General features: G+C 32.1%; 1 protein-coding gene across 1 annotated transcript; it reads right to left on the bottom strand.

Annotated features, from left to right (window-relative positions):
• Positions 1-8673: 8673 nt before the first annotated feature.
• Positions 8674-11291, bottom strand: LOC123917631 (NAC domain-containing protein 6). The gene is made up of 3 exons (XM_045969402.1): positions 10856-11291; positions 10404-10672; positions 8674-9550 (listed from the first exon to the last, which is right to left on the bottom strand). Exons 1-3 carry the CDS (start codon positions 11037-11039, stop codon positions 9104-9106), a joined length of 900 nt encoding a protein of 299 aa, XP_045825358.1. The 5' UTR covers positions 11040-11291; the 3' UTR covers positions 8674-9103.
• Positions 11292-11624: the final 333 nt, after the last annotated feature.

Below are 11624 nucleotides of genomic sequence, written 5' to 3'. Positions count from 1 at the left end.
ATCCTTGTTTTTCATCAAAAACAACATCTCTGCTTATGATTATCTTTTTTTGAATAGGATCATAGAGCTTGTATGCCTTTGATTCTTCACTAACTCCTAAGTGAATGCATTTGATACTTTTGGGATCTAACTTTTTTCTGTGAACATCAGGTACATGTGCATATGCTATGCAACCAAATACCTTGAAATGAGCTACTGAAGGCTTCATTTCACTTCATGCTTCTTATGGTGTTCTATCTTTCACAGACAATGTTGGACTTCTATTGATGACATGTGTGGCCCAAATTACAGCCTCTGGCCAAAATCTCTTTGGCACATTCATCCCTGACATCATACTCCTAACCATATTCATCAGAGTTCTGTTCTTCCTTTCTGAAACTCCATTTTGCTGAGGAGTATATGCTGCAGTTAGCTGTCTTTTGATTCCATGTTCACTGCAGAAATCATTGAATAGGCTTGAAGTGAACTCTCCACCCCTATCAGTTCTAAGACATTTGATTTGATGATTGGATTCTTTTTCCACTAGTGCTTTGAATCTTCTGAATACTTCAAAAGCACTGGACTTATCTTTCAAGGGATAGGTCCATGTCTTTCTACTAAAACCATATGTGAAGGTAATGAAGTATCTGCAACCTCCATTAGAAGAGGGATTGATTGGTCCACATATATCAGAGTGGATCAATTCTAACTTGTTTGAAGCTCTCCATGATGTTGTCTTAGGGATGGAATCTCTGTGATGCTTGCTTATCACACAATCAGGACATAGTTATGCTGAATCTTTCAACATTGGCAGACCTTTCACCATTGTTCTCTTTGCAAGAGTCACCAAGCCTTTGGAATTAAGATGGCCATACCTGTAGTGCCATATGTGTTCTATTTTTTCATGTCTTATTGCAAGACATTGAGGCATCATAACTGGAGCAAGTAAGACATACATTCTATTGGCTGTCATAGGAGTTGAAATGATTAACCCCTTTGATCATTTTCGTGCGCGGTCAAAAATAAGTATTATAATTATAAAACGTAGTAACAAGGTAGTTAACCTTGGTCGTCTCACAAGGACCTCTAATTTAATAATTAGTAAAAATAATAACAATGAATAACACAATTAGAAGGGGGGTTTTGGGTTTGTTTAGATCGAAAGAGTATTAGAAATTCAATTAATAGAAAAACGATTAATCTATTGGTTTTAGGAAAACATCGTTATGATTCTATCACGGGTTCATAGAGATTGTTTATATGTTCATGCCTTGGTTGAGTTATAAAACCAATTATACAAGCGATAAATAGTTTTATACGTGAAATCCATTCGATTAAGCAAAGAATGTGTTCAATGAACCATGGACAGTGAACAAGCGTCACTTAACACAGTTTCATATCATCACAGATTTCGACCAACCCTTTTTGCTAAGCGCGAAAACCTATATCAATTCCTAGTCGAACTAGTCATACAAGCGATGAATTAATTCGAAAAGTCTCACGAATATAACTCGAAAAAGAGATTAAGCATCATGAATTTCGAGTTTCAAGAATAAATAAAGAGCATGAATTGATAAGAGAAGACAATAAACACATAAACTGAATTTATTTAAGAATAGAACCTCAAGAATTCATGAATGAAGCTCCATATGCCAATAGATCAACCTAGGGTTTTTATTTCTCCATAGAAAAGAAGCGCAGTTTCTGTTTCTCTTTTGTCAATTCAGAATTGAAATGAAACCCTAGCTGTGTTTTTGCTTAAGTACTCAGAGAAAATGTGAAGACAAGCTTCTAGATTAAAGTTATTTTGATGAAGACAAATATGTGAAAAGAAGATAATGATTGATTATGTTCAAGCGCGCAAGGTTGAAGAAATTCAAATTATCACATGAAGATGTTGATCAAGTTATGGGGAATAATCTTAGGTACAATATGCAATTCATTGTTATAAGCTTTAGGTGCTCACAAACTTTCATCTAAACCTTTCTAAAGTTACTATAATAATGTTGCATGATTCCCATCCAAAAAGGTTTTAACTTAGAATTTTTTCAAGTTTTTTAAGCAGGTAAATCGATTTACCTAAACAGGGAAATCGATTTACCTACAGTCTGTTGTTTCTAAAATGCTTTTTTTCAAGCAGGTAAATCGATTTGCCTTGACAGGGAAATTGATTTACCAACACTCTGTTGCTGAATTTTTGACAGGTAAATCTATTTACCACAAAGGGAAATCGATTTACCCTGTGCAATTTTGAAACTTCTTTTAACGTTAAAAAGGAAAGGGAAATCGATTTACCTATCAATGGAAATCGATTTACCTTTGTTTCAATTTGAAAATTCTGAATCATGACACACCTTTTCATTATTATACCTCTTCCAAATCATTGCAATTTTATTTTCAAAGAGGTATCATTTTCTATATAAATATACATCAGAATTTTCTCAAAAATAATGAATCACTTTCATTATCTTTTTATAACAATTCTCTTCACAAACTTTTACAAAACTCTTTGAAACTTTCCTGCTAACTTTCATATCATATAAAAGTTTCCTGAGCACTTAGAGTTTATTATTCTGAATTGTATTATTGGAATTTTGTTGTATCAAAATTCTCTATACTCAAATTTGTATCCAAACTCTTGTATAAATTCATATTAGTGTGAACACCTTGCTATCCAGGATTGTTGGAAGCAAGAGAGTGAAAAAGAGAGGATTGTTCTCTTGTTTCACTTTGTAAGGGGAATCACCTTGTTGTCCAGGATTGTTGGAAGCAAGAGAGTGAAAAAGAGAGGATTGTTCTCTTGTTTCACTTTATAAAGATCATAGTGAAATCCTTCACGGGGTGTGAAGGGAGTGGACGTACCATTAGGGGAACCACTATAAATCTCCTGTGTTCATTTTCTCTTTCCTTGCACTTTTATTTTTCTGCACTTTATTCATATACTCATCACAAACCTTCAAGAAAAATAAAATTACCATAACATCTCTAAAAATAAACAAAAAGTCTCATAACCTAATTCACCCCCCCTCTTAGGTTGCACTCTTAAACTTACAGAAAATTGTGCTTAAAAAGCTACGGGTCGAAAAACATAAGTTTGACCCGAAATTACATTATTTTCATAAAGTCTGGAACATAAACGTAAATATTTGACTGCTTTGCGCTCCGAATTGGGTTCTGGCCTTAACATGAAAGTTGTAGCTCTTTCTCTTATCTTTCCAACGCATATTCGCACACCCAATCCGATACTCATAGCTCAAGTTATCACCTGTGGACTGAGAAGGATCAACATGCAATTAAATCCGAAAATTAATCAAAGAAATACATTAGAGCTCAATTATGACCCAAAGTTTAGAAACATGGTAAAAAGTTAATATTAGGCTAGAAAAGCTTCCAATATGTCAAAGTACAAAGCCATAAAATATGTGCCAAAATGCACTGATCACCCTTCTCTTCATGAAATATCTTGCAGGTGTTCTTGCTAAACACTATAGTAAGATTCTTCTGAGGTCTGAGGTTTGATTCTCTCTGGCGCCAATTTGGGTAGGCTAATTTAGCTTCTTCAAAAAAAAAAAGATTCTTCTGTTGTAGCTGGCCAATACTAAGCAAATTGTTCTTAAGGTTTGGAAGATAATACACATCACTAATCACACTTATCTTTCCTTCTAGATGCAGCTTTAGATTTCCCTTTCCCATTACAGACATAATAGAGTTATCACCAAGTTTCACAGTTTCTCTAAAATTTGGGTCGAAATCAAATAGCCATTCTTTGTTACCTATCATGTGATTGCTACAGCCAGAGTCTAAGAACCAAACCTGATCACGTGTTTGAACTGTTGCTTCTTGTGCCATCATCAACAGTTCTTCATGTTCATCAAATTATGCATAATTTGCACTTTCTTCCCATGATGGACAATCACTCTGATAGTGTCCCAGCTTGTGACATTTGTAACATTCAACAAATTCTTTAGAGGTTGGATTGGATCTACCTCTTCCACGCCATCTAGAACCACGTCCTCTCTCTGGTATTGTTTGAACGGCTGTTGCCCCTACCAAGATTTGAGACCTTCAAAGCTTGTTCTTCATCTTTAGCTCTGTGTCTTTTCATTCTTCCTTCGTGCACAAGAAGACTACTCTGTAATTCATCTATAGTCATTGCAGTAATGACGTCCCTTGATTCTTCAATTGAACAGATAACATAATCAAACCTCTGAGTCATGGATCTTGTTATCTTTTCAACCATAGTGGCTTGAGACATTGTTTCACCTTGCGCCGTCATCTTTGTAGCAATTGCAAGAGTTCTTCGAAAGTAATCATCCACTGATTCATCTTCTTGCATTGATAAAAGTTCAAATTCACGCCTCAAAGATTGCAATTGAGCACGTTTCACCCTTGTTGAACCTTGATACTTCTGACGCATAGATTCCCAAATACTCTTTGAAGTGCTTCGATCAAGAATCGTTTCAAGAATTGAGCGATCAATTGATTGAAACAGATAATTCTTGACTTTCAAATCTTTCAACTTGCTTTCTTCTGCAGCACGAATCTGTTCTTGCGTTGCATTAGCAGGAGCGACTGTAACACCATGCTCAATGAAACTCCAAAATTCTTTCGATCGCAACAAATTTTCCATGAGTTCAGCCCAATGATCATAGAATCCTTCGAATTTAGGAATAGATTGGTGGAATGGTGTAGTAGAATCCGTCATTGATAAAGCTTGGTGAAGCTTTTCTTTGGAGGAGAAAGAGAAGAGAAAAGAAACGGTTACACCGTTCTAACTAACTTTTTCTGTTTTTGCAAAACTGGATCTTTAGGTCTCTTGATACCAATTGTTGGTTCCAAATGGTAATCTCTTGTTTATTCATCACTTAGCAAGTCCTTATATAGGAGTACAAGTCACATAGGTGCTTACAAGTAAACACACACACACACACTACAAGTACTAACTTGCTAGCCAAGCTACTGCAGGCCAAGCCAGGCCAAGCCAGGCCAAGCCTGCTTTGCCTTGCGCGCACCAGGCCACGCTCATTGGCACGCCATGAGCCTAACCACAACACTAACAGTAGTAATTAAAGCCAAATCTCAATTTGGTTAAAAAAAAAAAAAAAACAAATCTCAATAAATAAGGAAAAACAAAAAAAAAGTTATCAAGAAACATGTGATGTGCACTTTATTAATTTTTTTTTTCTAATTGCACATATATATTTTTTGTTCCAACTAAGCTCTCTCTTTTTGTTTTTTATTTTTAATTTCTTTGTATAAATTATTTTTATGTGAACACTTTGATACTTAATATACTGTTGAATACGTGTTAAGTATAATGTCATATCATATTTTGATACTAATTTATATTTACATAATTCATATTTCAAAGAATTTTGCATATGAAATAGCGGTGCCCAACAATATAAGTTGGGTACCAAATAATTTACCTTATTTTTATTTATTATTATTTTTGTACTTTTTGGAAACTTAGGGACTGTCCAAACTATTATTATGAATTTACTTCCAGATAAAGAAATAGTGAATAATTGATAAACAAACTTAGATTCTATAAATTATAATGTAGCTTATAGCCGATAGGCTAGATAATTCAATTTGCATTATTTAGTAAAATTAACCGTTGAATTATCTTATTAATATAAAGTGCCATAAAAAATATTTAATTATTTTAAAGTGAGATAATAGGAATAAAATGAGAGAAAGTAATGATAAAATATAAACTATTTTTTAGGTCAAATATAAAATATAAATTATAAACTAATTGAATTAGCTTATTAGTAAAAAAAATAAAATAAAAAGAAAGCTTAGTATGGAAAAAAAAACAATATGATTAGCGTATGAGCTTTCCTAAGAATTCACCTATAAATAAATCTTTATAAAAATATAAAGTGCACATGTAATTTTTTTTCCTTTCCTTATTTATAAAGATTTTATTTTGTTAATTTTGTTTTTAGTTAAAGAGATTTGGTTTTATTAATTACTACACTATTAATTATTTGTAATTTTTTTAATATTTTAATTATTTCTAATTATATGATTGGTTGTGCTTAATCATTAATGCTTAGGTGGGGACTCACCTAAGAATTTGTCATTCCAAAATCAGTACACTTTTCTCCAAGCTTCAACCTTGCCTTTAAAACCTTGAAAATAATGAACATGAACACCATCATCATCAGAATTAATAAAGCGATCAAGATTTTGGAATCTACATTTGGTCATCAAAATATATCCTTATCATCATCATCATCATAGTCATCAACAATTAATAATAATATTAACATTGATAATCTTTGTCAAAAAATAAAATAAAATTGATAATGTCATCAATAAAAACACAATGATGATGATGATGAATGCTTATGTTGCTTCTTATCATCGCGATCTCCAAGCAGTCTCATCACCCCGCTCACAAGAGCCACCATCTCAGACAATTAATGTTGACGTGTTTCGGGGCAGCAAGATCAAGAAAAATATTGATGATGGAAGAGTTCACAACATACAATGCCAAAAATATGGAATGTACACGTGTCCAATTTGAAACATTCTACTCACGATATCATAAAAGTATGCTACTCATGTGAAGACAATTCACTATAAGTGATCAATTTGCATCATTGAATTGTCTTTAGTTTCGTTCTTGTAATGAATTTGTCTTCACATGATTATTAGCATGCTTTTGTGATGTTGTGAGTACTATGTTGCAAATTGGACATGTGTGCGGTCCATGTTCTTGGTATGGTAGGCTATGGATTATTCCATAATCAATATTTTTCTTGTTCTTTTTCTTTTGATTTTTTTACCAAAAGGGTGTAGTTTTTATGGCATATTACCCAAACAGGTGTAGTTTTTTAAAAAATTACCAAAAGAGTGTAAGTCGTCGTTGCCATGTACGATTTACACACTACTTCCTTTTTTTTTCTCCAGCTTTTAAGCAAAGTCGTCATTGCTATGTACGATTTTTTTTTCTTTCAATTTTTAATGAAAGTCGTCACTACCATTGACGACTTTCAATTTATTTATTTATTTTTTTTGCAAACTAACAATTCAATAAAAGACATAAAGATTGCAAACATTAATAATTTTTAAGAATCAGAAACTACTTAAACATTCACTCTTTATTAGGACAATTATTTTTTTATATCACTCAGTGCGACATAAACCACATTTTCTTATTTTGTTAGGTATAGCTACATCCATCTCGTTATGTATTCTAGTTGTATCCGGTCTAACCCTATTATGTCTTCTCATGTTACAATTAGGTTTTAATGTTGGACCCGAATATGAAGTCCAATAATCTTCGCTGCCAAGAGGATGAAATTCATGCATGTAAACTTTATAGATGTAGTCACACGATGCAATATAAGCACACGATGTAATCACATGTGAACACGGATATCTGAGTGCTCATAATTCTCCATAGTCACACTACCAAGTATTTAAATTCTTAGTTTGTAAAAAAAATTAAAAAAATTGAAAGTCGCCAATGGCAGTGACGACTTTCATTAAAAAATTGAAAACAAACCAAAGTCGTACATGGTAACGGCGACTTTGCTTAAAAGTTAAAAAAAAAGGAAGTAGTGTGTAAGTCGTACATGGCAATGACGACTTACATCCTTTTGGTAATTCTTTTTAAAATTGCACTTGTTTGGTAATATATACTATTAAAATTACACCATATTGGTAAAAAATTCTCTTCTTTCTATTGTTGTTGTAGTTGCCCCCAAACTCATCAACATTGATCGTCTGAGATGTTGGCTCTTGTGAGTGTGATGATGAGCCTTCATGGAGATCAGGATGATAAGAAGTAGCAGAAACATTCATCATCATCATCATGTTGTTTTTGTTGATCACATTATCAATATTAATATTATTATTAATTGATGATGAAGATGTTGATAATAAAGATATATGTGGATGACCTAAAAGTAACTTGTTGCTTCTTCAATTTTTGCTATTTTTATGCAATTAGTCTAACTCTTGTTTTTTCTCAAAGTAACTTGATATATTCCTTAGGTATTTTTCATGATTGGCTACCTAAAAACTAAAACTAATAAAATTACATAAAATAAACCTAAAAACTACCCTAAAAATATCATATAAATTCTTGTCATCACACCCACACGTAATAAAAAGTAAAAAAAGTAAAAAGAAAAAACTAATAAGTATATATTTTGAATAATTAATGTACGTAGTGTTTGGTTTTATGGTGTAATACTCAATCGTGCTTCAAAATGAGTATCCACCGTGAAAATGGAGAAGTTAGAATCTTTCACATTGACGTGGTTTTGTGCTTCAATTTTTCAAAACACAACGCTTTTCAAAACACACATACTAAATAATGTATAATTTTGTATGTATGTGTGTATCTAAATAATTTATGCAATTTCACTCCTAACATTTATATAAAAATATTATATGGTCACAATCTTTTAGACACAATATTTAATCACACGTATATCAAAATATATATATATATCACTTAATTATTTTAAAAAATATATTATCTAATTCTTTTATCTTTCTATATGTTTTTCAAATATGTGAGAATTGAGCGACCAAACATAATATCTAAAAGGTTGTGACTATACAAGTCTTTCTCCATTTATATACAAAATCAACCATCAATTATACACAATACTTTTCTTAAAATATATGAAAGTGACAAAAGATCGAGATTTATGAATAGGGAGTAAGTTATGAAAGGGAAAGAGGTAGTAATTCATTAAAGTATTAAAGTATTTGAAGTTCATACATCATCTAAGAGCGAGGTAGAATTGTCAAATATCATAAATAGAATTACATCACATGATAGAATGTATCAATATGCTACCTGCCTAATTAATTTAGCTAGTACTGTACTAGTACTATAATTAACATTATTAATTAAATGACTGAATATACATATATTCCAAAATAAACATATATTAATAATTAAACTTGCATTTAATCGTCCATAAATCCTAACTTCATTCGCAGAAATGTTGAAATTGTTAGGTCGAACGCCATGACCAATGGTTCTCCGCTTTGTGTTTGAGTTTTAATGACTTACTATTTCTATTTACCGAAGAAAATAAACACTTACATTTGATTAATTAATGTAACACATAAAGTCATCATTAATTAATTAGAAATTAAGGATGTTGGAGTAAGCAGTCCAATTTTGTAGCCAAGGACTATTAAGCTGAGCCCAAAACGTATCTTGGGTCCAATCCGCAGCTATAGGTAACTGTAACTCAGGCACATTGTCCTTCCCTAAGGGCAATTGCAAAGATGTTCCACAAGTCTTTTTGTTATCTTTCACAATTTTTTCATGACTAAAAGAAACCATGTCATCAGTTTCAGTTTCATTAATTTCTGGTTCAGATTCTTTCTTAGGAATGACTTGTTGGAACAACATGGGTAGGGACACGTGTTGGTCTTGTTGTGTGTAGCTAAAAGAGATTGTGTCCGTAGAGGAAGGTGGGGATGCAGGTGAACCCAACATTTGTTTCATTTCTTCCTCTTCTGCTGCTCTTTGTTCCAACACTTTCAAGGAAGTTGCCTTTCTATATATCTTGCATAACACTATGTCCTGTTACATATGTACCATTGTATATTATTAGAAATAGCGAAATACCGTTCTAAGAGTAATTCATCTATTAGTTACTAAGAATATTATTAAAGAGATTGAAGTTCAAATTTTAAATTTTTCACTTTTCGACGCTTATAAATGTATGAATCAAACTACTAGATTACTGATATACCAAATTCATTTCATTAGTTTTTGAAATTATGATGGCTTGAAATTTGAAGGCATTTAATCATGTTTTGTATTAGTTGCAAGTCTTAATTTGAATTCCTATGAAAGAAACAATAGGTTCATAAGGGGACCACAATACATGTACAAAAATAAAGTGTGTCACTACCAACCTAGTTTCATGGAAACTTCCCTCCCATATGTTAAAGATATGCATGTTAATTAATTATTTACTTTGTACTTAAGAAAACTCATTACTAGTCCAATTTATGTTACTAAAATATATAAATTCCCTTTTTTTTTTTTAATAAAATAAATTGACATAACAAGCATATATATCATCTTGTAAGATCTAATATTCTAATCTCAAGAGTCTGAAATTCAAATCTTATTTACGACGGTCGTAAAATTATCCTAACTAATTACCACTTTCATTAATAATTTTCATCTTCCATATTTTGTTAAAAGGGATAAGTTAATGGACAAAGAAAAGAAAGTGACATAAACCCGTGATATGAGAAACACATTGGCAATAATATCTAAGACGTTGTTCACATTCATACATAGTTGAAATTCATGTTTATGGTCAATTAGTCATCATCATATGATAGTAACCAAAAATATACAACAGAATGGGTCTAATGTAGACTATATAGTTCAAAATCAAATGAAAAAGATTTATATATACCTTAGGCAAGGGGCTATTGTCGGGTAAACGGTACTCGTTCATGACCCAATCGGTCTTGGTTCCACGAGGAGCTCTTCCCTCGTAGAAGACCAACGTCTTCCTCAACCCGATTATCCGCTTCGGATCGGATAAGGTCACAATTTTTCGGTCCGAACCGGTTGCTTTCCAGAACCCTTTTTCAGTTGTGCGGTTAGGCCTTCCTCCACTACCATGTTTTTTGTCCCTTGGCACAAAGAAATACCATTCTCTTTCCCCAACCTTTGACAAATCTATAAATCATGCAAAAACATTTATAAAGCTTAATTATATAAAATAGTATGGCCACTAAAATTTCAAAATTAAATTAATGTCTATGAAAATATGCAACACAAAATATTGTGTTATTATTATACGAATAACAAATACGTATTAACTTTTACTTATATTTAAGACTAAAAGAAATATAAATTTACCTGGCAAGTCCCAAGGATCATGGTGATAGATGTTGAGAAAACCAATGACATCAAAACGAAGTTTTTTGCCAACAACCATATTTTTAAGATAGAAATCAAGGAGTTCTTCTTCTGTGGGGTGAAATCGGAATCCAGGAAGTGGAATTTCCTCAGTACTCATGTTTATGTCTTCCATTGATGCCATGTGTCTTATGTGCTAGCTATGTAGTGTTATATTGAGAGGTTTTCTTTTTATTATTTTTTTGTTTAAAGAGAGGAACACAGAAAGTTAGTGTTGTTGCTTCTTGTGCAAACACTTGAAAAGACTTTTTTAATTTGTTGAGTGAAGATGCAATGAAGTGTATTTATAAGGAATAAGGAATGGTTTGGTTTGGTTTGGTGATTGATTAGTACTTGTGTGAGCAAATAGTTTATTTTTATATGTTTAATATTAATTGAGATTGTGTATATGACTTGGTCATATAAAAAAGTTAATAGATTACCTGTTGATGTTAGTACCTTAAGTGCATGGGGTGAAGCATGAATCTAACGGTTCACAATTTTTCATTAATGTTTGTAATGTTTTTGTACGGTTGAGATTATCTAGAAGGTGATATTGTAGAATATCTTGATAAATTTTGTTTTTTCACCACCAGTATCCGATTACTGGACCGTCTAATCTAATTCGGGTCAGTTTTGTCAACAATTGGTTTCAATTCTCCTTCCAATCGTAATTGCGGAGATCGAATTGTGATTATTCCTACCAAATTCGATGTCAATCACCATTGAA

This window comes from Trifolium pratense, linkage group LG3 (assembly GCF_020283565.1).
Source record: "Trifolium pratense cultivar HEN17-A07 linkage group LG3, ARS_RC_1.1, whole genome shotgun sequence".
Taxonomy (NCBI): domain Eukaryota; kingdom Viridiplantae; phylum Streptophyta; class Magnoliopsida; order Fabales; family Fabaceae; genus Trifolium; species Trifolium pratense.
This window is presented reverse-complemented; position numbering and strand designations above follow the sequence as displayed.